This window comes from Quercus lobata, chromosome 9 (genome assembly GCF_001633185.2).
Source record: "Quercus lobata isolate SW786 chromosome 9, ValleyOak3.0 Primary Assembly, whole genome shotgun sequence".
Lineage (NCBI taxonomy): Eukaryota > Viridiplantae > Streptophyta > Magnoliopsida > Fagales > Fagaceae > Quercus > Quercus lobata.
The window spans coordinates 23,786,232-23,813,016 of NC_044912.1; the positions used below are offsets into that span (position 1 = coordinate 23,786,232).

At 33.5% G+C, this 26,785-nt stretch overlaps 2 protein-coding genes across 2 annotated transcripts; both read left to right on the forward strand.

Moving 5' to 3' along the window:
- Positions 1–2,328: 2,328 nt before the first annotated feature.
- LOC115959909 (4-coumarate--CoA ligase 2-like) lies at positions 2,329–11,236 on the forward strand. The gene is made up of 6 exons (XM_031078573.1): positions 2,329–3,693; positions 7,544–7,742; positions 8,550–8,695; positions 10,022–10,089; positions 10,188–10,290; positions 10,863–11,236. Exons 1-6 carry the CDS (start codon positions 2,605–2,607, stop codon positions 10,983–10,985), a joined length of 1,728 nt encoding a protein of 575 aa, XP_030934433.1. The 5' UTR covers positions 2,329–2,604; the 3' UTR covers positions 10,986–11,236.
- Positions 11,237–13,232: 1,996 nt separating this feature from the next.
- LOC115960271 (ATPase family AAA domain-containing protein 3-like) lies at positions 13,233–24,631 on the forward strand. Its single transcript, XM_031079068.1, has 8 exons — positions 13,233–13,824; positions 15,090–15,185; positions 19,624–19,734; positions 19,808–20,117; positions 20,840–20,930; positions 21,811–22,144; positions 22,770–22,918; positions 23,762–24,631. The coding sequence occupies exons 1-8, from the start codon at positions 13,507–13,509 to the stop codon at positions 24,270–24,272; spliced, it is 1,920 nt and encodes a 639-aa protein (XP_030934928.1). The 5' UTR covers positions 13,233–13,506; the 3' UTR covers positions 24,273–24,631.
- The last annotated feature ends 2,154 nt before the right edge of the window (positions 24,632–26,785 follow it).

A 26,785-nucleotide genomic window follows, 5' to 3' on the forward strand; every position in this document is an offset into this window, starting at 1 on the left:
TAAAACAATTAAAAAGGTGAGTTGTAATACAAAGTTCACGTTATACAATTGCTAGAGGCATAGGGGGTGTGTGATTTTATATTTCAACGAACAAATACGTAAGTTTAGACTTATTATTTTATTCAGTCTGTTGAGTAATAGATTGAAAATCCTATTCTAATCCTAATCTAAGTGTAAGTGCACGTTTGGATACGCGTTTCATGGCTGTGTTTGCGTTTTCATTTTTTTTTTTTTTTTGACTAGCGCCTCTTGCACTGTTCATGGGGACAATGCATTAAGGTAAATGAACAGTGTTTTGTGAGTGTGAATAGTAACCATAAATTTTATTTTATTATTTTTTAGTTTTTAGTTTTCAGCAAAATATGCGGTATCCAAATGCACCCTAAGTGTGTGAACCTCTCTCCTTAATAGTTTTGGATGGAGGGGGAGTAGATGAGAGTAGAGTAGAGAGAGGGAGAGTAAGTTAAATTACTTTGTTTGAATATTTTTTAAGGGAAGAGGGGGAGGGATTTGAAGGGGTTTGAAGGGGTTCTAACTACTTCTAATTCCTCATTTTTAATTCCCCCAAATTGGAGAGATTTGGAGGGAGAGTAGAGTATAGAAATGCTTGACTAAGTGAATTACCAAATTTACCCTTACCATATTAACAAAATTACAAACTATGAAAATGTTAATTATTCCTCTCCCTTTATTTAATTTTAAAAATATCCAAACAAGGTGAAAGATAATCATTACCCTCTACTCTCTTCCCCACTACTCCTCCCCTCTACTCTCCTCTCCCTCCAAACTTCCAAACATAGCATAAAATTTGAATCTTGATTCTTGCTCTCCAACTCCACAAGCACTTGTGTTTGTAGAATGATCATTATGCTAATGATGCACAGTAGCATGATTTTTTTTTTTTTGAGAAGATGATAGCATGATATATTGTGATTAAACTTACATTACTTTCATATGAGTTCGCCAATAACAGTACTTTAATTGTGCAATAATTACAATAGTCAATGTCAACAATCATGAAAAAAATTGGATCCGATTAACGGGTGCCTTCAGGTAATTTATTACTTGACCATTTAAGATAAAATTTTGATACTACTTATGGGAAGAGAAATGATATGTCCACAATATTTTTACAACAAATTCTAAGTGGCAGATTGTTACTGGTTGTTATTGTTGGAGCAAAAAAGTAATTTTAGTGTTAGGTTCCTTATGGGAAATATAAAAAGTTGTCAAAAATATCAGTTACTTTTTTTTTCTCAAATATATTTTCTAAAAATATTTCACAAATCAACACCCTTAGAGCATCTATTAACTTTTCCCAAAAAAATTAAGGGTAATTACACTTTTCTCCCTTAAGGTTTGTGGAAATGACACTCCACCCATACCCAAACTCCTCTCCTCTTGCTTATATTAGTAATAGAATATTCTAAATTTTTATAAGATTTTCTTTGACAAAATAACTACGATTAGTAAACTAAAAACATAACCGATAAATTTATAATTAAAATATAAAGTTTATCAAGCACTAGAAGACTTGCAACTACAAATATTTCCTTAGGCCGTTGAAAAAACAAAAAAGGAAAAAGAAAAAAGCAAAAGTCATTTTAAATATTTTAAACTACTCTTTAATTAAAAATTCAAAACAATGAATTTTAATTCCAAAAGGGAGAATTATTTTGGAAACCTGTCATTAAGCAGAAGGCATGTTAATGCACTAGTTTTAATTTCAATTTAACAAAGTTTGGTAAAACAAATGTCAATAGAGGGAATGCTTTTTTCCCTTCAAGTTTGGGGTGAAGTGTTATTTTCTCAAATATTAAAAGAGGAGAGTGTAATTACTTAAAAAAAAAAAAAAATCTTTAGACTTATTGCCTACCCTTTGGTGTTTCGCTATTCTCCACTGATTTTGAGTCATTGTGAAGAGTAAACAGAGATCTAATAAAAAACTTAAACATAAAAGGCAAAATGAAAAACAAAATGGAAGGGAACATTTTCTTTGAGAACTGTTGTGAGATAAAAAAAAAATTACATCCCTATAAATCCAATGAAATTTATTATTATTATTATTATTAAAAAGGACAAAATGAAAGAAATAGAGTAGGGGAAATTAATTAAAAATGTTTCAAGGAAGGAAAATGTTATTTTCAAATGAAGTGTCACAGGTAATGTGTACCCCCATGAACCGTACGTTAGAGTTAAAGACGTCGAAGACCCCATTAGGCCATTACTACGAAAGCGAGAGGGTTGGTAGGTAAGAGGCTTGATGGATAAAGAAACAATTTGGCCATTGAATGTGAGGTAAGGCATGCTTCTTCCTCTCATTTCCTTCCAAACCAAACTCCACTCTCATATGCTATAGCTAACCCCAACTCCCCCAACTTCCCCCTCACACACACTCACTATTGGTTCCTACCAACCTCTTCTTTTCCAACTTCATTTCTTGTGGTATTTATTACTTTCACATCTCAACTTTCTCTCACTCTCTCTAACCCCCCCTCTCTTTCTCTTGAATACATATCAAACACACACACACAAAAAAAACCAACCCCTTGCTACAGAAATTGAAAAGCAACAAACACAAACGAAAACACTCATTCAAACACCATGATTTCTGTTGCTTCATCTATTGAGCCCCAAACCCAAGAAACACTCTCTCCTAAAATCTCTTCCACACCAAATCAACCTTTGGATAAAACTACAACACCACCTTGTGTGTTCAAATCAAAATTACCAGAAATACCTATCTCCAGTCACCTACCACTCCACACCTACTGTTTCGAGCACCTCTCACAATTCTCTGATAGACCATGTCTCATCATTGGTTCCACCGGAAAAACCTACTCTTTCGCCGAAACTCATCTCATTTCACTCAAAGTCGCAGCTGGGTTATCCAACCTTGGCATCAAGAAAGGAGATTGCATCATGATTCTTCTCCAAAACTGCGCTGAATTCGTCTTCTCCTTCATTGGAGCTTCCATGCTCGGTGCAGTCTCTACCACCGCGAACCCGTTCTATACCTCCGCTGAAGTTTTCAAGCAAATCACTGCTTCACGTGCTAAACTGATCATAACCCAGTCGCAATACGTAGACAAGCTTCGAGACCATGGTGATCAGAATTATCCAAAACTCGGGGATGATTTTGTGGTGATCACAGTGGATGATCCACCGGAGAATTGTTTGCATTTCTCTGTGGTTTCTGAGGCAAACGAGAACGAAATTCCAAAAGTTGAAATCGACCCAGATGAGCCAGTGGCTCTACCTTTCTCTTCTGGAACCACAGGGCTTCCAAAAGGAGTAGTTTTGACTCACAAAAGCCTGATAACAAGTGTGGCTCAGCAAGTTGATGGAGACAATCCAAACCTGTACTTGAAACCAGAAGACGTGGTGCTATGTGTGCTTCCATTGTTTCATATATTTTCACTGAACAGTGTGCTTCTGTGCTCGCTCAGAACTGGGTCAGCGGTGCTGTTAATGCAGAAGTTTGAGATAGGGACTTTGTTGGAGCTGATACAGAGGCATAAGGTGTCGATAGCAGCAGTGGTGCCGCCGCTAGTGCTGGCGTTGGCAAAGAATCCGATGGTGGAGAAGTTCGACCTCAGCTCCATTAGGGTGGTGCTTTCTGGGGCGGCGCCGCTCGGGAAGGAGCTCGTAGAGGCTCTCCAGAGTAGGATTCCTCAGGCGATTTTAGGCCAGGTTTGTCATTTTTTTTTTCACTACACAACACAACTTATTTGCTGAGAAAAATTGGGCTGATTTCACGGCATGTGAAAGGTAAAAAAATTCGGATAAACTCAGGAGTGCAAAAATATTTACAGTGCTCACTAAAGGTGTGGACCCACTAAAGGTGTGGGCTATTGTGGGTCCATACCTTTAGTGAGAGCTTGAGTACTTTAAGATGATGTAAGAATTGCTAAATTTAAAAAAACAAATATCTTCTTTATTAAATGTTGCGTGACTCTCAAAACAAGTTAGTTGGTGATTACGATAAAAACTTTAAAATAATGATAGAGATATAAACATTTTCATAATTTTTTTTTTTTTTAGTAAATGGTTATTGGAACGTTGAAAAAGTGATATTAGAAGTTGGTTATAATAATATTTTGTAAAAATATTTTAAAATAGTTTGAGGCCGTTGGGTAATGTTGTTACAATAACGTTTTTTGTATTTTTTTAGAATACATGTAGATAAAAAAAAATATGTAAACATACGTGTAATGTTGTTTAAAAATTAAAAATATATTATTAAATCACTCTACCAAATGAGGTCTTGTGACTATAACATTATTTAAAAACTTAATCTTTATGAGCACTAGTTAACTGAATCCGAAAATATATATTCTCGTGAGAAGTTTTATAATTATAATATCTTCATAATCCTTTTACAACAAATTCTATAATAATAAATTGTTATTATTTCTAATTTAAATATATTATTAAAATTATTTTTTTTGTCAGTAACAATTTATTATTTAAAATTTAGCGTGAAACTATTATAAATATAGTACTCGCACGGTCAAACTAATTGAAACTGAAAAATTGGAAACACTTTTGTACTTTGTGGGTTGCGTTCAAATTGTACTTTATATGGTTTGATGAAGTAGGACTTAGGACTTACCTTCCGAGTTCCAACAGGGGTTGCGGCTTAGTGGTCGATGGTTTAGCAATTTTGGCTCTGGAGTGATTAAGTGAGGAAGGCAATGACAATATATAGGAGGATTGTTGTGGTAATAGGAGGATTGTTATGGTGGTCGACCTGGATCTTGGGTTGTAGAATGTAGACCAATCTTGTATTGTGATTTGTGAGAGATTGGTGGTTGATCTTGGATATGGTATGTGTTTCACAACTTGGAATGAGTTTCAACTTTCTAAGCCTGGTCTTGCCCATTGGATTTGGGGATCCTAACCCTAAATAAAATTAAATTAAATTAAAGAAAAAAAAATAGTGATACTTTTATATCCAGGTGAATCAATTATAAAAGAATAATTTTTCTCAAAAAAAAAAAAAATATAAAAGAATAACGTCACTTTTGCTTTAGTTGGCATGTTCGACAGTGGCAGAACTAATAAATATAATTTCAGCTCTCACTCTTTCTTGAAATGGTTTAAATTATATTTGATGTAACTTTAAATAATATTACATTATTTAATATTTTTTAATTTTTATATCAAAAAATATTTTTTTAATTTAATGTGAATTTTAATAAATTCATCATTATGTTACATTATCTTTATGCATTCTCTATACTTGCAAGATTTTTAAGATGATTAAATATCAATAGTTATGTCATCAGTTAATTGTTTAAATTCAAATTTTTGTTGTTTAAAATAATGAATAAAATATGAATTTATGTTTCAAATGGTAAATAACAACTGATTGACATGAATATTGGTGTGTGTGTGTATTGCTTTATACATTAAATGTATTTCTAGCATGACTTTTTTTTTTTTTTTTTTTTAAGAAATAATTACAACATGCTGTTAATCCCACCGTTCGAACTTTTTCCCCCCTAGACCCCCAAGCGCTTTGTGCATGGGGAGGTGTCAATTCAACTGCAAGGCTATTGGCATTTCTAGCATGATTTAGCATGTGCTATTTTCTTACATATAACAAAGATTTTAACATATATCCTAAATAGTAAGTTCCAGTTAGTTCAATTAGAAAAATATTTGATTGTTGGATAAGAGATTTTAAGTTCTATCCCTACATATACAAAAAATCAATTAGTATCTTGGTTTGGTCGGTTTAATTAGAGGAAAAAAAATAGTGTATTAATATATCTATTTTATTTATTTATTTTTTTGATAGAAGATAGACATTCTACTCTAACTTCTATTTTATGAAATAAATTAAATATGTTTTGACTTATAGAGTTTCTTATGCTATAAGAGTAATTAGAGAAAACAAAAGTAATATATTAATCATTTTTATAAATCTATTATATGTTTTTAGTAAAAATTTAGGGGGGCACTATTTAATTTATATCTAAAATTATTATTTTTTACCAAAAGTATAAGAGAGAGGAGGAATTATTTTTTACTCTAGGGGGGACATGCCCCCCTCCCTCCACCTTTGATCGTCAGATGTGAGATCCAGCTCAAGAAATTTAAGTGTGAAATTGAGTGTGTCACTTAACTTGTTAGAAAATAAAATCTTAGGTAGAGACTGGAGAATATTGAAGAAGATGGTTAAATACAATGTAAAAAAGTTTAAGTTTAATTAAAATTTGGCTAAAATTTTTGACAGATCAAAGAAAATGCGTTTACAAAGTTACAAATTACAAAGTAGGGAAATTTTATTTTACTTAAATGTTAGCAAAAATTTTGGGGAATTCATAAAGATTTGGAGATACTAAAAACATTGGGTAGCTTTTAGAGTAATTTATAATTATTAATCAGTGTAAAATTGTCTGTCCTCCGATGTAATAATTAATTAACAGGCACCACTTCTTCATGATTTTTTTTTTTTTTTTGAGAGAGAAATTTCTTCATGTGGAGGCTGAAGGTTCCGTTGTGAAAAGGAAAAGTATGACGCTAATTCTAGTGGCCAGTCATGTGGTCCTTGTGGCACCGACCCGAGAATAAATTAATATTGTGGCATTAATGACAAACATTAATATTTCCAAAAAGTTTAGCAAAAAGATTTTTGTTGTTTTTTGAAAATAAAGTGGTATGCACGTATAAAGAGTTAAAGTTACCCAAATATATTCATAAAAAAAAAATAATAATAAAGTTACCCGAATATGATGATCTATTTGGCTTGGCCCTTTTGAAAAAATTTTCTTGTTCCACCGCTAAATTGGAATATACTAAAGGCACAAGTTATCTAAAAAAACTTTACAGGTTTTTGTTATATAAAAAATAATGTTAACGGTGGGATAAATGAGAATTAGTAAAAATTTATTACAATAATAACTTGAAAAATATATGAGTTCTAGTTAGTTCAACTAATAAATTTTTTTATAGTTGAATAATAGATCAGGAATTCAACTTCCGTCTATATCAAAAATTAATTGATATCTTAATCTGATTATAAAAATTATAATCATCGTAAGAACTCAGAGGTGCAGTTCATGTCGATGTATGTGCAAAATGTGTGTCATAGAAGAACTCAAATATCGGTACTGTTGGGAGGTCTCCCTCGTTGGACTTTTGTTTTTGTTTATTTATTTATTTTGGTTTTTGGCTTATTTTTTTAAGTATGTGTCCCTCGTTGGTCTTGAACATTTCAACTTCAAGTGGTATTTTCTATTTTTGTATAAGAGAATATTCCACATAGTTGCTATGCGTAACTTTCATAGAACATCCTATAATCTGTATTTGAAAACATTTTCTAACACTGCCAAAACCCACATACAAGTCCAACATCCAGAAATTGATAGAAGTTGATTCTAAATATTTGACATGATATTAAAAGATATTATCATATACTCAACACCTATACCTTTTTCTAATTCTTCAGTTTATTTTTCCCCCTCTAATTTCTGAATCATAATGTAACATTTGGTACCATATTATTGAATAAAATGTTATCTCTTCTCTACAGGGTTATGGGATGACAGAGGCTGGGCCTGTGTTATCGATGTGCCTAGCATTTGCAAAGCAGCCATTTCCAACCAAGTCAGGCTCATGTGGTACAGTGGTTAGGAATGCAGAGCTCAAAGTCATTGACCCAGAAACTGGTTGCTCACTTGGGTACAATCAACCTGGCGAGATTTGCATTCGTGGATTTCAGATTATGAAAGGTTTAGTTATTATCTACTATATCATTTGGATAATTTTAACCTATTCAGCATGATCAAGGCTGTAACTATTTCTTTTTTTTAAGCAAACTGGTCCAATAGTTTTAGTCAACTTTGCCTATTATTTTAGTTTATTTATAGTTGAAGGGTTGCTTAGCATATAATATAATGAAATCAGGTTAGTTAATAACAATACAATTGGTGTTAAATTTTTATTATTTGCAAATCTTTTCTCCTCCTTTTCTGTTCAAAATTGGATCATATATTACTTATTCTCCCATTAAAAAAAAAAAAAAAGAGGAAGAAGAAGAAGAAGAAGAAGAAGAAGTTAGTTTTAACTTTGGTTCTTTAGTAGGTTCCCAAAGTCACTTGTTGAATAAAAGATTTAAATTTGAATTCCACTCCACAATAAAAAATTAAAAATCATTTGTATCTTGGTATGATGATAAAAAACAATAATCATTGAACAAATTCTATAGATTTTAATTTCTATAGATATTATTAGAGGAGCTAACTGGAACCCACTTATTTTAGATAAGTTAAATATAAAATAAAACCGCTTAAACTTTGAACTTGAATTTATTATATATATAATATATATAGTTTAGCTAACACTAGAAGTGAACCAATTCTGTACCTTACCAAACATCCAATACTTCCAAAAATTTGTTCTTATCCCAAGAGGTCAATTGATATTATAATCAATTTTATTTTATTTATACAGCTCATGGTTATGACATTTTATTATTTCAATACTAGCCTAACTTTTTCATTTAACAATTACCAAAATATCCCACAAACAAATTACAGGATATTTGAATGATGCCCAGGCCACAGCCACCACCATAGATGTTGAGGGTTGGCTTCACACTGGTGACATAGGTTATGTAGATGATGATGAGGAGGTTTACATTATTGACAGAGTGAAGGAACTCATCAAATTCAAAGGCTTCCAGGCATGTTCTCCTTATTATATATATAATTTTTCTACCCATTATTTCTCCCTATCTTTTGATTATTTTCCTTTATTGAGGCCTATAGAAAGGAAACACATTTTTGTTATGTTAAAGATGTTATCTTCATGAAATCATTGTTTAAATATAATACTTGACAAATAAGTCAGGACACCAAATTTTTTTTTTTTTTCAAGTGGCCTTACATTTTTTTTTTTTTGTTAATAAAACATGAAAGGTATAAGAGATATTATAGGGATACAAATTTTGCCAAAACCACGATGTGGCTAATTGTGATTGTTTTAGAAAAAATGATAGATCAATATGAAAGTAATAAACAATCCATTCACAATTTTACGATCTTAGAATTAGGGCCAGCCCTAAGCCTAGGCCATTTAGACCATGGCTTAAGCCCCTAACATAGAAGGCCCCCAAATATGGGGGTGGTAAGGTTTTTTATTTATTTATTTTATTTTATTTTATTTTATTAAATTAAGGAAAAAATGTGAGTTAGGTGTACATTTTTCTCCCATTCTCAACGACCCTAAAATATTAGAGTTATGCTAGTATGTTACATGTTTTTTTTTTTTTTTTTTGAGAAACTAGTATATTACAAGTTTGATTACATAGGTCCTATAAATTGATGTGCGAGTAATTCAATACTTATTGATTCTTTTGTTGAAATGCCATCTCATTGTTACGTCATTTTGTTAGTTTTTTGTAGTAAAATTTGTAGTGAGTTTATCTTTTTCTTCAAAAAAGAAAAAGAAAAAAAGAAATACAACCCAATTACCATTAAGTGAATGAAAAATGCTAAAACCAATACAAATTTTACGACAAAAAACTTACAAACTGATGTGACATGAATATGAACAATGTCACCTAAACAATATAATAAATGGATGTTTGAAATTTTTTTTTTTTTTTTTTTTATATTGGTGATATGCCAGTTTGTAAAACTTATATAATAAATATCATTAGCTCACTTTGGGTGAATTAGTCATATTAACAAGTAAGAATTAATAATAGATTGAAATAAAAAGTATATAATAAAAAAACTAAATATTGTTTAAGTGAGATATAAAAAGACTCCTTTAAAATTTTCGTCTTGGGCTGGTCCTGATCAGAATTATGAAAAAAGTTGTGGAATAAAAATTATGGTCCTAGAAGAACTCAAGCTATTGATACCTTTGAGCTATCACTTGACTTTAGTTCTAGTACTAATGTGCTATGCTATTTTTTATTTCCTTGACAAGAATTAGGATGCATATTAACATACTTAAAGTAAAGAATTCTATGTTTAATAAAACCTTCTATTACTTCGTTCAGGTGCCGCCAGCTGAGCTTGAGGCTCTTCTTGTAAGCCACCAATCAATTGCTGATGCAGCTGTTGTCCCGTAAGCTCCAATTAGACTACTCTTTATTAAGAAACCACAAGGTGAAAATTTTTCCTAGTTTAATGAAAAAAAGTGTCTAAAATTCCTTATGTTAACAGGCAAAAAGATGATGCTGCTGGTGAAGTCCCGGTTGCATTCGTGGTGAAATCCAATGGCAATGAACTTACTGAAGAGGCTGTGAAGGAATTCATAGCAAAACAGGTACAAAGGAATTTTTGCCATCCCTCTATCATTAGAAAAAGAAAAAAAAAAAAAAAATACACATCTAAACCTTTAAGGTTGTGCTAAAAACATTATAAAAATTTTCTACTTCCATTCATACAAAGTATTGAAAATGACTAGAGTGGACATTTGGACATTCCTTGGGTGTGACATGATTTTGTTTTCCATAGCATTAAAGGCTCAAAAGTATTTCTTTCTGGAATGGAGTGGTCATAATAGAAGTTGGAGTTAAAGACAACAAATGAGTTAAAGCAAAATTAGTTTTTGTGCATTTTGAGAACCTGTGTATTTAATATTAAATCATTGCAGTTTTTGAAAAATTCATGTCAATTGGGTGTTTGAATGAATAGCAAGTGCCAATGGAAAATTTTAATTTTCATCCATGGTCATATGCAATTTATTCTGCTTATGTATAAATGAATGGATGACAAAAAAAAAAAAAAAAAAAAAAAAAAAAAAAAAAAAAAAAAAAACTACACCAATTAATCCTGCCTTAATTGAGGGTTATAACTTATAACTAACATGATGGTCATGTGTTCTTTACCAAACAGGTGGTATTTTACAAGAGGCTACACAAGGTGTACTTTGTTCATGCAATTCCAAAGTCTCCCTCTGGAAAGATTTTAAGAAAAGATCTCAGAGCCAAGTTGGCTACAGCTTCCCCTATGCCTTAGAATTCTCTAAATTCTGGTTTTATCTTTCCTCAGCCATTATAAGTCATCTATCTTAGCTTTCATGGAACAGAGCAGATCAAAGAAACCATTGCACAAAGTCATCAGTCTTCTCAAGCGATCTCCTCTCCTTCAACTTTGTAATTTTGATGTGTAGTCACTACATTGTTTTTTATAATAAGAGTGATCTAGAAAATTCTTTTGGTTACTTTTTTAATTAATCTCATACATTACGTATCACATTGTTAGATGATTGATGAATCTTCTTTATTACATATTACAAAATATGGAAATTAACCTTTACTTTAGACAGTTTTATAGAGATTCGTTTACAAAAGGTAAGTTTAAGAGTATGCAACATTTGTCAATGTAAACAAAAACAAGCCAATCATGGGCATATACTAAAAGCAAAAGTTAGAAGTAACTAAAAGCAACTTGTGTATTTGAAGTTCTTTCTTGTTAGAAGTAACTAAAAGCAAAAGTTGCAGCCAACCATTACAAAGCTTCAAATATTGATACCAGAGAATTACTCTTAAAACTCAAATTACTGGTACAAATGTGAGTTCCCGTTCGACCAACCAATTGCTACTTTGATTAGGGTCAGACCCTCTACATGGGATATAAGTTTCAAAACTGATATTAAAATTGAGCTAATCATAGGCATATACTAATTTCCAAAGGGGAAAATTCATGAGATTAATTCCAAGTGAGGAACTCTTAGATTTGATTTTTTTTTTTTTTTTTTTTGAGAAACTGAGTCAATGAAGTAGGGGAGGAGATTACCTATATAAATTGACAATTATCTATGATCATTTTATGCTAGCTTTAAAGAAATAGATATAAATTGACATTATAAGAACAAACAAATCATTTAAAATTTTTAATATAAGTAAAACCCTCACCTCCCCTACCCCTCCAAATTCCCCCAATTTGGGCGAATTAAAAAACGAGGGGTTTTGGAGGGCTCAAATCCTTCCCCCTTCCCCTCTAAAAAAAAATGTCCAAATAAGGTTCATTAAAGTCTCTCCACCCCATTTCCTTTGCTTCTCTCTCCTAACCCTCAATCCAAACATGCTCTTAAGGTGCATGTATGTTTTGTAAGTCGAATGCGAGAGAATCATAGTGAAAGATAAGCCATTTGAAGGAGAAATCATTGGATACACCTAATATGCTACATTTTCTTTTTACATAATTGTGAGTCTCATATGCGAGACTCATAAAATTCACCTTTATGTGAGAGGAATGTGTAATGCACTGAATAATTTTACCATCTTGAAGTGGTGATATGAATATTTATGGGCAAACACACGTGTGTGACCTAAATAACACCTATCAATATCATTTGATTAAAGTTATAAATGTTGCAAATTTTATCAATATTATACTATACCATTCCATCTAAAAAAAAAAAATATTATACCATATAATAACTTTCTATCAGATTTTATTTTTGGATATTCTATCATTACATTACACTTTTTTTTTATAGCCTACATGCTTGAAAAATATCATAATGGTCAAAGATCAAATATTCAATAACATCTTGTTAGCAAGAAATTTGCAGTGCATGCTAAGACAAAAAAGGTGTAATCCATCAATGGGATTTCCAAAATATTAGTTAAATAAAAAAAAATTATCATGTGGTGTCACAAAGAATTTTGTCAAACCATATATATTTCCTATAAGATATTTTCTCCAATAAACCCTAAACATGGTAGAGTAGACTTGTTAAAATTTGATAGATAAGGTTGTGGTAAACAAAAACAAACCCTTTAAATCCTTATATTATTAAAACAAGACAATTAACTCTTCTACTATATGTTCCTTAAGGAAACTCAAGTAGTGGGCTTACTTGATTTGAAAGATGAGTTGAAACTTTGAGATCTCAAATTTGATTCTTTACTTTATCAGTTCATAAGATTTTCAAGATATCTCATGAGTAAAGAATGAAATAATTTAATTGAATATATATACATAAAATCTCATTTTATTGTACATATCTTCAAATGTCAATCTCTTTGTATTATATATTCCTTCAAAGGTTGGAGGCCAGCCCCACCAAATTCAAAACCTAAACACACCCCTCTCCCCCAAAAAAAAAGATGATAAAAAAAAAAAAATCCAATTTGTTGCAACCCATTTTAGAACTAAGAAGCTAGAGGGTAGACAAATGGCCCAAGCCTGCAAAAATGAACCGGGTTAAAACGTTGGGGGTCCAAATTCCTAAAACCGCCACAGCCACCACAATACCCAAAAAGAAAAAGTAACACAAACCCTACCAAAACCCTGAACCCCTCAAAGTCTCTAACACACACTCACACCTTGTCTCTCTACCATCTTCTATGGTAAGAGAGAGAGCATTTGAGAATTACCACATTCTTGCTCTGCAAGCTAATTCTTTCCCCTATTAAAACCTTTTTCCAAAACCCAAACTCACATTTACTTTCACACCCATATCACCAACAAAAAAAAGCCCCCATCTCTCAGGGTTTATCAAAAACCCCAAAAATAAGAAAAAGAGAAAATGGGTAAAGCCTATGCAATAGGGCTCATCTCAGCCCTTGCAGCTTCTGCCACAGCTTCCTTGTCGTCTCAATCCCATGTGGCTTATGCTGATGGCCCTTTTAAATTTTCTCCATTTTCTTCTCCTCCTCCTTCTGGGCAATCTCAGCCGTCCAATCCGCCACCGGCAGCTCCGGCTAATAAAGAGTCTGAGCCTCCGGCTGCGCCTAAGGTTCGGAATGATAACCCGAGGACCACATCGGCCGGGTTTGATCCTGAGGCGCTGGAGAGGGGGGCCAAGGCGTTGAGGGAGATCAGCAGTTCCAATAATGCCAAGAAGGTTTGGAATTTCGCTTTTAAAAAGTTTTTTTTTCATTATGGGAGTTGTTCATGGTTTTGTCATTTTTATGAAGTATTGTTGATGGGATATGCTGTTTTTGTGTAGTTTCTACAAATGGGTTTTGTTTAATTTTTATGGGTTTTAAACTTTTAATAGGCTTTGGGGTTTTTGCTTTGATAAGTTGTTCCCTGCATTACTTTATTTTGGAAAAATACTGGCTTTTTGAGTTTAATTGATAGTTTATGTTAATTCCTAAGCCCTGTCTGCTGAGTAAGGAAACATAGGAGATGTCAATACAGTTTGGCTTTTTGATAAAATGAATCAGTGATGTTGGTCAAGCCAGGTAGATCAATACTGTTTAACTGAGGATCACAAAAGAAAAGAAACAAAAATGTTGAACTTTTGTACATTCTAAGCATCTTTGGTCTTTCAGAAAAGAGGATATATGTTAGTTAAGTAAAACTGTTGTTTCATTTTCAATTGACTGGTGGGATTTGTTTTTGGGGAATTTCAGAAATGAAGGTCTAGATTCAATGTAATAAATTCATTCTTTTTCTATGTTTCTCTATAATTAAGGCCAATTATCATTGGATCAAATGACATTCCTTCCCCTAATAAACAGGAGGTGAAGGGGTCATGAGTTCCATCTTGGAGGGATGTGTTGTCATTAGAAAATTAAAAGGCCATAGAAACCAATCTTGTATGAAGGGTGCAGGTAGCAAATATTATAAAAAGCTTGTTCAAGAATGTTATAGTGACGAATTGACTTATTACATTATGCATGGTAGTTTCTAAAAGTAAGGAATGGAATAGGCAGATAATAAAATAATAGAATGGATTGGAATATAGTGTATTTGGTTTAGAGCCTTTTTAGGAGCATATGCACTCTATTTGAATGCTGAGGAAAATGGAGGACAAATAATAAATTTCAGTTTTTTTTTTTTTTTTGGGAGTTAAATAAGAACTTTTTTAATGATTTAGTTGTTACAACAAGTGGCAGAGAGGGGGGAGGGGGGGATTCAAACCTTGGTTCTCCTCATAAGGGAGATGAAAGTTTTGAAGTTATGAAGTTCTCACCCACCAGATGCTTTTCTATGGCCAGTTTAGTTGTTCAGACCCCAAAAGTAGAATACATGTTTAAGAATGTCCATTGAATACGTTTTTAACCGTTGGCTTGCATACTTATAAAAAAAAAAAAAAAAACTTTTGGCTTGCGCAGAATTGATGACTTGAGGGAATAAAATGGGTGCTTTTTGTGGTTATAGGTATTTGAAATTATAAAAAAGCAGGAAGAGACAAGGCAGGCGGAGATGGAGACGAAGGTTGCGGAGTTCAAGGCAATGCAAGCTCAAGCTGAGACTGTAAGACGCTGTTTTCTTTGTCCCTTCCTCATTACCATACTTTAAGCTAAGTGAGAGCTCTGACTAATCTGCATGTTTATCCTATGTGTATTTATGCATTCATATATATGTGTGTGTGTAAAATTATTTGGTTGCTAGATATGCATTTTGGAAATCAGTACTCTTTAAATATTTTTTCATTCCGTAACTGCAAATCCACCATATAAAGGCGCATGTGCTCATCTATCTAGCATTTTCTTCTTCTATGTAAATTTTATTAGCTTTTAATCATCTTAGCAAATTAAGTGAAGTTACTTGTGAATGTTAAGTAGATCTTCAGCCTTCTGTTGTGACAGTTTTTTGTCTTGACAAGAACTTTATATATAAAAGCATCTGCTTGGTTTAATGATGATCCGAAACCATGTTCCAAATTTTCATATGATGAAGGATACGACTTGATTGACTGAAGTCAAATCACTTCCAGTATCTGAATTTTTTTTTTGAACGTGTAATCAATGTTTCCTTTATGTCTGTCAGTTATTGTGTTGAATAAAGTACTTGTAACTGTTTTTATTTTATTTTTTTTATTTATTTATTTTTAAAACTAAAACTTCCCAATATTTTTTGGTGCTTCTTTTTGAGTTCTTTATTTGTCAACTCAACTAACCCTTGAAAATGTACTTTTCAATGTCACTTTTAGTTACCAAAACTTTAAATAAAATTGTAGATGTTGCCAAAATTGAGATTGTCCCAGTAGTCAAGTTGGGCAATTTAAATGCTCCAACAAATATTTTATGTTGCAAAATTGGTAGTTTGCCAATGACCTACCTTGGAAAGCCTTTTGGGGCTCCTTTCTAGGCTATTTCGATATGGGATCCTATTATAGAGAAGAAGGAGAGGAAACTATCCCTTTGGAAACATTTATATTCGTCTAAGGGTGGTAGACTCACTTTGTTAAAAAACACTTTATCCTATTATCTATCTTTGTTCATTGTTCCCAAATCTGTGGCTGATGGATTAGAAAAAATCTAGAAGAATTTCTTATTGGGGCTGACAGAGGAAGAATTCAAATACCTGCTAGTGGCTTGGGGTAATGTTTGCTCCCCTATTGTGATAGGTTGTTTGGGAATTTGGAGGATTGGGAATTTTAACCAAGCTTTACTAGGAAGAGGTTATGGTGCTTCGGACATGAAGCCAACCATTTTTGGCCTGAAGTAATTGCAACCAAATTTGGTGAAGATAGATGGGCTGGAGTGCTAGAGTTGATAAAGGGGCTTATGGTTGCATTAGAGTGGGTGGGGAGAGTTTCTTCACTTATGTGGAGAGGGTAACCGCATTCGGTTTTGGTACGATCCTTGGAGTGGGCATCTTCCTCTAAAGAATCCTACCCTGATTTGTTTGTGTGCTTAGCTTCTAAGGAAGCGTTGATCTGTGATGTGATTTCTCCAGATTGGGGCAATAGGAGTTGGAATTTACAATTCCATAGAGCTTTTCACAATTGGTAGCTGCAGATAGTGTTTTCTTTCTTTGAGTTTCTTTATTCCAAGTTGCCTAGGGGGAAGGGAGATGGTAAGATGATTTGGAGATTGACTAGGAGTGGTACTTTTGATGTTCGATCCTATTATAATTCTATTAGTGCTTCCTCACTCTTTCTTTCTCCTGGAGAGCATTTGGCTTGTGAAGGTCCCTTAAAGGGCGTAGTTCTTTTTATGGACAATAGCCTGGGGTTGGATTCTTACAATCGATAACCTTTCAAAGAGGAGGATTTCCTAGTTAATTAGGGTTGCATGTGCCGATGTTGTGGGGAAATAATAGTGGATCATCTTTTGCTTGATTGTGAGTATGCTCATACCTTGTTGAGTGAAATTTTCTTGATGTTTGGGATTCAATGGGTGGTGCAGGAAAAAGTTGCATCTTTGTTGTCTGGTTTGAGGAACTGGTTGGGGAAATATTTCTTAGATATATGGAATATGATACTGCCATATTTGTGTGGTTGGTTTCGAAGGAACGAAACAACCGCCCTTTTGAGGATGTTATGAGAACTATAAGTCAATTGAAGTAGGTGCTAATCCTGACTTTGTTTGATTGGTCTCGAGTTTGGGGTTTGTGATGAGTTGCTATTTTTGAGATTTCTTGTTAAAGATCTCTCTCTCTCTCTCTCTCTCTCTCTCTCTCTATATATATATATATATGTATATATATAGGGTTAGGTTCAAGTTTCTAAGTAATGTTACACCACCTAATAACTTTTTATTGGATTATTACTTCAAAAATCATTGTTGGATTGTGCCAATCGGATGCTATATTCTATTTGATCTAAAAAACCATCTTTTATACTCAAATTCAAAAACAAAAACTTGAAATTAAACATGTGATTGATGGCATGGTTATTGATCTAGGATATTTTGAAATTTTGCAAGCATGTAGAGTATAAGAGGGAAATCTAATACAATGGTAAATTTTGTTGAAATTTGCATTCAATAAAAAAATGTTGAGTGGTGTAACTTGAACCTAACAATACACACACACACATATAGTTAAAAGGAATAAAGTTCTCAAGATGTACTCATGTATTGATCTATGTAATATGTTTCTGAAAGTGGACCAAATGGTATCTCCTCTCCAGATAAACAGGGGGTGGAGGGTGAGATCACTAGTTTGGTCCTCTATGGTCCATGAGTTATATTTTTCTATTAAATGAATTTGAAAAAGAAATGTTGACATTTACTGTGGGGCATGTGTGATCCAAGGTTCAAAGATAAAAAGAAGTTTGTATATGCATCTTCTATATTTCTTCTTTTGCTTAGGGCGTCAGGGGTGAATGCGTCTAAATTACTCAACTGGTTGGTTCTGTCAAATGCGTCTAAAAAAGAACGTTTATATTTCAAAATAAAATTATTTTAACTATAAATAAACAAACACAAAATTGTGTATTTCTAGAGGAAATTGTAAAAGGTCTTTTGAGTTAACCTCTCTTTTATATTATCTAGGGCTGGAGATCCTTTTCTTTTTACTATTTCAAGAATACAAAAACCGCTTGCTAATGCTAGAAATTGAGCTGAGCCCAATGAATAGAATTGAGCACAGGCTGAATGTCTTGATTAACTTATTCTTTTCCTATATATTGTGAAACCATGACTAAAATGTTTTATTTCTTCTCAATATTATGAATTTTTACTACGAATAAACTGTTTATATCATCAATAAATTAAAAATAATAATTAATATCACATGAACCTATTAACAAACTTATTCAATCCAATTTCAAGTCTATATAAATATATTTTTAGACAAGTATACATATAAAAATATAATATTATATATAGTTAAATTGAGCCCTCATGTTCACGATTTTGTTCACGAATACATTATTATGTTTGAGGTTGACTCGTTTAATAATCGAGCCTAATCTTAAGGCTTGAACTTGACTTGTTTTCTAAATAAATGAACATAAATAAGTTTTTTCTCAAGCCGAGCTTGGTGAATAGCTTGGTTCATTTATAACCCTAACAAAGGGGTTGGGGGGGGGGGGGGGGGAAGAAGCTGAAGGGGGGAGAATTAAAATTTCAGCTGTGGGGACAATGTTCCAAGTTCATTATCTTAATTTTTACTTATAAAAAAAAAAATTCAGCGGTTTGGCTGAGAAGACAAGGGAGAGAAAAGAAAGTGGCATGGCTAGGTGTTTTCCACTTGGGCTTGCAAAATTTCATCCATCAAATTTGAAGAGAAAAATGGTGACAGAAACCTCAATTACAGTTATGCTCCTTTATACCCTTCCCAACATTCTAGAAGAAAATGGTGAGAGAAAATGGTGTGTCCAGGTCAGTGGGCACAATGTACCCATCCTCATTCAAACCTTTCTAAAACTTGCTTCTTTACCTTCACCACCATTATGGAAGTTGTTAGTGTTGCTAAAGTTTATGGAGGCGACAATGTGGTTTGCTTCCTGTTGTCTCCATTGAGCCAGCCCCTTATTCAAATGGGGACATCACCTTGTGGTTTGTCGACTGTTCAACTGATGCCATTGTCAGTGCCCCTCTCTCTGTTTATGTGTATCTTTTTTTTTTTTTTTTTGAGAAAATGATTGTGTATGGGATTCGACTAATCTGTTGATTCTTTGGGTCTTAAAGTGTGTTTTTTTGACTAATCTCTTGTTGTTTCCTTGGGTATTAAGGTATTTATTAAAGAGAATAATTGTGTATGGTATTTGATTAATCTCTCATGTTTCTATGGGTCTTAAAGTTTTTTTTTTTTTTTTGGGTGAGAAAGTAAGTTGTGTATAATATTGATTAATATGTTATAGTTTTTTTGGGTCTTAAAGCATGTGTGTGTGTGCGCCCTTTTTTAATAAGCATTTAGCAGTGAGTTTTTCTGATAGATGCTTGTTATGAAGATATCATATTAAAGCGTATGCTGGTATACTGATTGGTTTGTAACTTCTCTATTTTGTGCTTGATAGGAGAGACAAAGGGTAATTTATGATGAACAGAAGAAGCTAGCTCAACAGCAAGCACAAACAAAATCCCAAATTGCTCAGTATGAGGATGAACTGGCAAGGAAGAGGATGCAGGCAAGTACCTTTATCTGGGTTCTTACAAAATTATTTTTGGTGGAGAATTTAATTTGCTATATTGCTATGGCAGGCAGAAAATGAGTTACATAGGGCCAGGAATCAAGAGCTTGTAAAATTGCAAGAAGAATCATCTGTTAGGCAGGAGCAAGCTCGAAGAGCAACTGAAGAACAGATTCAAGCACAACGGCGACAAACAGAGAGGGAGAAGGCTGAGATAGAACGAGAAACGATCAGAGTGAGGGCTATGGCAGAAGCAGAAGGGAGAGCCCATGAAGCGAAGTTAGGTGAAGAAGTCAACCGGCGGATGTTAGTAGACCGTGCAAATGCAGAGAGGGAAAAATGGGTAGCTGCCATAAATACTACTTTTGACCATATTGGAGGTATATAATTAATTACATTGTCTAATTTGATTCAAGAAAGACCTATTCTCACTATTTGGTTGGGTACATGTTTTTTGTTATGCCATTTTAGATAATTAATCAAGACAAAGACAAACATGCCGTTTTTACATTATCTCATCTCAGGAAATAATATATATGGTATTCTGCTTGTATTTACACAAATTGAATAATATTACTCATTTTTGTTGTTTTGAATAAAGAAAAATAAAAAGAATGATAAAAAAAAAGACTAAAAGAGTCAACTGCATATAAAATCTCTTGGTAACAATACCATTTTACATTGTAATGTTTCTGTGTTAAATATTCATCATATAATCAAATGCCATATGGAATTCCCAAATTTCAGATATTGTGCATAAAGTAGTGGACTATCTTGTTTGATTTTCCTCATGCCATGCATTCAAGTTTGTGAATAAGGTTTGGAGTTGAGTAGTTTCTTTAGGAGCAAGACCTGTCTTTAAAAAAACCAAGCTTCTCTTATTGCATGCTATATTCCTTATTTCATATTGCAGACCAAAAGTTCAGCTGAGTGAGGACTTACAGGGCTGCAATTGAAATGCTATCATTGTTCTGTTGCAATTTTTCTAAATGTATTTTTTATTTCTTGATAATAGTTTTGGAACTGAGTTTGCTGTTGTTGTATTATTATTTTTATTTCTTGAAAAGGTGTGACCTGACGTGGACTCGTCTATCTTTTCCAGGGGGTTTTAGAGCCATTCTAACAGACCAAAATAAGTTGGTAGTGTTTGTTGGTGGAGTGACGGCTCTAGCCGCAGGGGTTTACACAACAAGGTAGTTGTTAAAATTGTACTAAAGGATGTGTATGTACTGTCCTTTTGGTATTTGTATGTGCATTTTTGCCTTTGAAAGCTTAGATATTTACTTGGTGATCTGCATGGACTTGACATTTTTCTTCTGAGTTGTATGTATGTTCTTGGCTATTACTGATTTTTGTTGTTGATATTTCCATGTTTAGATGGCCGTGTCTTTAATTTCTTCTACTCATCTTTTAGTAAAATCTGTCTAAGGGTGTTGATAATTCCTTTGGGCGTGAATTTTTCCTAGGAGTGAAAAAAAAATTGTAGTCAGACATGCCTCTGCTTGTGTTGTCTTTTGTTTGGGTTAATCTGCTGGCTGAAGTTAGTGAGTCTTGGGATACTTTGTCCACTAAAGATGAATTCTATATCATTCTTGCTTACATTATTTTGTTGCTCTCATTGGGGATTGGTTTAAAGCAGGAATAATTGTTATTTGTAGTATCAAGCATGCTATGAAAAGATGTATATATTCATTTTCTAAAATTGGTTATTGTTCCCTAAATGTGCCAATTTCTTCAGGCATGGTGATCAATGTCATTTAATCTTCGTTGGGTTATTTTTTTTTTTTAATACTATGAAAAGATGTATATATTCATTTTCTAAAATTGGTTACTTTTCTGTTAATGCACCAATTTCTTCAGGCACGGTGACCAATGTCACTTAATCTTCATTTGATTATTTTTTTATCTGTCAAAGCTCTTTAACTTTAATGTCCTAAGAATTAGGCTGTTTATCTACTTGAGGTGTTGTATTTGAATGAACTTTGTTGATTGGGCATGTTAGTTGTATTACATTGTTTGTGATTTTCTATCTGCAAAGTTATAGCTTATGCAGGTCGCTTTTCTCCATTGCAGAGAAGGAGCAAGGGTGATATGGAGCTATGTAGATAGAATATTAGGACAACCATCACTAATTAGAGAGTCATCCAGAGGGAAATACCCTTGGTCAGGCTCGTTTTCTCGTGCCATGAGCACTCTCTCTCGTGGTGCGGATAAAGGATCTGCTTCGAAGAATGGAAATGCATTTGGTGATGTAGTCTTACACCCATCTCTTCAGAAAAGGATTGAGCAGCTGGCTGGCGCAACTGCCAATACAAAATCCCATCAGGCACCATTCCGGAACATGCTTTTCTATGGTCCTCCAGGAACAGGAAAAACAATGGCTGCTAGAGAGCTGGCTCGTAAATCTGTATGAGATCTTACCACTATATTATGTCATGTCCTTGTTGGTTTAATTTCATAAGTTATGTATGTATATATAAATGTTTTTCCATTTGTTAACATAAATACATGCATGATGTATAATACTTCTCTCTTTTTAAAGATTGGCAGTTCATCAAAAAATATATGCATGCATGCATGCTTGTAAGTAATTAAAAGAGTGATGCACATCTTGGATGATCTTTAAGCTTGAATTAAATTTGATAAACTTTGGAATTGAAATTGAAATATGATGTCTGTGGATGTGTTTTAAAAGGTTGATAAAAATATTGTTTTGTCATATACATTTCAAACTTTTGATGTCAATGGAACTTTTAGGCATTCTGGAAGGGAAAATTAGGCCTCAGAAATATACTGACCCATGGGAACTGAAATTGATTCATAGTTTCTGTCTAGCAGTTCAATAGACAACATATGTTACAAAAATTTTGGGCAATTTTGAAATAAATGGATTGTCAATGAATATATGGAACAATGTCCATGCTTGTTGGTTTTTCGATATGCTTTGATGTCATAGTGATATGTTTATGAAAAAAATATGCTCTGCTGCTTTATTAGCATCTTTCTCTGATGATTAATTCTCATGCTTTTAGGGGTTAGATTATGCATTGATGACTGGAGGAGATGTTGCTCCGCTGGGACCACAGGCTGTCACCAAGATACACCAGTTGTTTGATTGGGCCAAGAAGTCACGGAAAGGTTTATTGCTTTTCATTGATGAGGCCGATGCATTTTTGTGCGAGTAAGTAGCCACAAATTTCCCCTAATCAGGCAATATTTAGCATACCTAAGACCTGTCCCAAACCACCTGTACATGAAACAAGGCATAGGGTCTGCTTGCCAATTTGCTTGCTTAGATGTCTGTTGGTAAACATCAAATGGAAAATGAAGTGCTTTTTGGCATAATGTGATGAATCAGGCCCTTGGCTCCTCTCCTTGACTGAATAAATAAATATGCCTTGGAATAGCTGTAGCATTTAAATGTCCCTATCAAAAAAAAAAAAGTTGTAGCATTTGAATGTGGATGCTATCCTTTCGGTGATAAAATTTGGCTTCTTTGATAAATCATAGTAATAGATTGACTCTAAGGTTTTCAATACTAATGGAAGTTTGGACAGTATTCATTTACTGTCAAAAGTACAATCACTGTTTGGGCATCTGTGCATTAGAGAATATACAATGATTTACATTTTTGTTCATAACAATTGAAGCCATTCTGATCTATTTTGTTACCATTGAATGTTCGGAAGTCAAATTAGTCCCTATAATGATGATGAGATATGGAATGACCCCAAATTTGTAAGTCTTTTTTTATGGATTAAAAAAAAAAAAAAATTCCATAAAAAACCTCAAAAAATTGTTATAATGCAAATGGAAGAGTGAATGATTTTATTGTAAAGCACCATTAATTGATTCCTCTTTACACTCCCATATCTTATTAAAGTGCTTTATTCAATCTTACGTCTGCATTAGTTTATTTCCAGTAATGTATATATGATGTAATTCAAATATAGATGAGACAAATCCATTAGTTTATTGGAAACGGAGCTGAGAACTTCTTGTATGCGTTGACCAAATGTTGCAGGCGGAATAAGACCTACATGAGTGAAGCTCAGAGAAGTGCACTCAATGCCCTCCTTTTCCGCACAGGTGACCAGTCCAAAGACATAGTACTTGCTCTTGCAACAAATCGCCCTGGTGATCTTGATTCAGCTGTGTCTGACCGTATTGACGAAGCTCTGGAATTTCCATTGCCTGGGGAGCAGGAACGCTACAAATTATTAAAACTCTATCTGGACAAGTATATAGCTCAGGCTGGACCGAAGAAATCTAGCTGGTTCAAAAATTTGTTCAAAAGGGAACAGCAGAAGATAGAGGTCAAGGGTTTGACTGATGATATTTTTAAGGAAGCAGCAGCTAAAACTGAGGGGTTTTCTGGAAGAGAGATAGCAAAGTTGATGGCAGGTGTTCAAGCTGCTGTTTATGGGAGTGAGAATTGTGTGCTTGATCCAAACCTGTTTCGGGAGGTGGTAGATTATAAAGTTGCAGAGCATCAACAGAGAAAGAAATTGGCAGCTGATAAAGGTAGTGTATGATTATTGATGTTTAACGCACAGTTTTTGTATCGGGTGGCCATACATTGTCAGGTTTCTATCTGCTTAGCTGCTAGGAATGGCCCATGCTTTTTGTTCAGGGCACCATTGTCTTATGATTATTTGCCCCCTCCTGATTTGGGGATTTTGGTATTGAGCATCTTAGGTTTTACTAAATGTTAATGCTGATGATAATTGTCAATTATATTCACTGGGGTATCTGTTAAAATAGGTTATTTCTATCCATATAGTTGGGAATTCTCTTTCTCCCATTTGGCATTTGGATTGCTTTAATAAAATTTAATGCCGGTGACAACTGAATTATTCATAGTTTATGTATTTGTTACATTTGTTTTCTTGTAGTCGGGATGTAAACGAGTTAAGTCGAGTATGAAGGAGTTTAGGCTTAGTTTGTCTAATTTGTTACAAGCTCAAGCCAACTGCCAAACACAAGCTAGACATCCATTTTTGTGTTCAAGCTTGGTCTCGTTAATTCTGCTAAAATACTTGAGTTGTTCACGAATTTTTACAAGTTAATTAACTTAATACAAGTTCTAAATAAACCAATATTCCTTCCTTTATTGATGTATATTAGTTCCAAACTATATTAAAAAAAATATTAATTCATTCATTTACACTTCAAATATAACATTATTAATGGAACACAACATAAAAATGCGTTTTTTGACATTTTCCTTAGGTAGCACCTATTACTCATGAAAAACATTTTCTTTATTGTTTGTAAACAAGTCCAGTTCGGGATTGTTCTCTTTAATTTTCAGATGATCGAGGTTACATGTTGAAGATGGTACATAAGAGTAGACACACCAGAGATGTAGAATCTGAATACGCAAGTAAAGAGACCGTGCTATATCTAAATTCGGTTCTAGAATGACATCACAGTAGCTAAATTCCACACCACACCATGTCTAGACCATAATGAATTGACAAAGGTTCATATGTGTTATTATTGGTGTTGCATAGGTGTAAAGAGTAACTTCTTAACCAATTCTGTTCCCAATCCCTGATGAGGCCATGTCCCGGATTACCAATTACACTTCCATTGTTTTGAGTTTAGTTAATGCATGGGGATCCAGGGGCTGTCCAAAATATATAGCGGTTCACACATGCACTGGTGTTCAACTTATTTTTAGAACAGAAAAAAATGGAATTCATTAGCTAGGTTTATAATTTCGGAAAAAGTGGAAGCTTGTTGGTTGTTACGAGTGTGCAAAAAAAAGATTTTTAAGTTAAAGATTCAAATTAGAACCAATAACAATTTATCACCTATAATTTGTTGTGAAAGGGATTTTTTTGACCCAAAAAAAAAAAAAAAAATGCGTTACTAGCTAAGTTTATAATTTTATTGATGCATCTTGAAGGGGAGGATATTTTCTTATAGAACATAAATGCGTTCCTAGATAACCATGACTGCCAAAATAGTATAGGCTACCAATGCACCCCATGGTCATGGGGCACGTTGTGTTTTTTGGTTGGACTCCGGATTTGTGATTCTCTTGAAACCATTCTGATAGGGGTAACTAAAAGACTTGTATGCTTAGCCCATCGCAAATAAATTGTAATGAAGTTCCATGCCGGTCACATTTTGGGCACATTTTGTTAACTAGACATTGGGCAAAGGACCACCAGGTACCCAATTATAGAGTAACTTACTGTTCACTAATATTATTTTAATGTATTCTGATTGCTTCAAGATCCTAGGTTTACAGTTGTGTGGAAGGGTGTATTTGCCACATTTGTGCTACACCTCAAATGAATTAATGACATGATTGCTAATTAGGGATCTTTGTAATCTCTTATAAACCCAAAATCCGCCTAATAAATACTCCTTGTAGGAGCGGCAAGACTCACTACACAACAACATATCTATCTTAGCATACCCATCTTGCGGCTAATAACAGGCTTGCTATTTAGGTGCATATCTAGCATGTGGAACAACACTGTTATGGGTATCTTCAATGAATGTTCACATAGTATGTAAAATACTTATGAACGTTTAGACCCTCAATTTACAAATTACAAATTCAAGCTTATTATTAAACAATGTATGTGCGGAATATGAAAACAAGCTAACACAGAATTGATAAAACAATTTAAACCAAAATTAATCACAACCACAACAGTAATTAAATGGCAAAGATTAAGGGAAGAGAGATGCAAACATAAAGACAATACAACGATGTGTTATCGAAGAAGAAATCGAAGTCCTTGGCGTAAAATCTCTCTGTCGCACTCCAAGCGGTCAATAATCCACTAGAGAATATAGTTGGAATACATGAATAGCAGAAGACCCTCTAAGCTTAATCTACCCAGTGCACCTAAACCCTCTAAACTTCTTGCTCCAACAGGGTTTCGCCGAACCTTGTCTTCTCTAACTTACCGGATCCCGCAATAGCCCATTGCATCAACGAAAATGAATTGGTCTCTTCTTCACTGCTTTCCTAGCACCAAATAACCTCCTCTCACAGATATGGGTATGGTGAGATAAGGATTTG

What these genes read in the sequence shown, in the direction of transcription:
- LOC115960271 (XM_031079068.1), top strand. Translation starts at nt 13,507, where the DNA reads ATGGGTAAAGCCTATGCAATAGGGCTCATCTCAGCCCTTGCAGCTTCT. An exon ending in TACTTTTGACCATATTGGAG is followed by an intron (nt 20,118 to 20,839) that starts GTATATAATTAA and finishes TATCTTTTCCAG; the next exon opens with GGGGTTTTAGAGCCATTCTA. An exon ending in GAGAGCTGGCTCGTAAATCT is followed by an intron (nt 22,145 to 22,769) that starts GTATGAGATCTT and finishes TCATGCTTTTAG; the next exon opens with GGGTTAGATTATGCATTGAT.
- LOC115959909 (XM_031078573.1), top strand. Translation starts at nt 2,605, where the DNA reads ATGATTTCTGTTGCTTCATCTATTGAGCCCCAAACCCAAGAAACACTC. An exon ending in TCAAATTCAAAGGCTTCCAG is followed by an intron (nt 8,696 to 10,021) that starts GCATGTTCTCCT and finishes TACTTCGTTCAG; the next exon opens with GTGCCGCCAGCTGAGCTTGA. An exon ending in AGGAATTCATAGCAAAACAG is followed by an intron (nt 10,291 to 10,862) that starts GTACAAAGGAAT and finishes TTTACCAAACAG; the next exon opens with GTGGTATTTTACAAGAGGCT.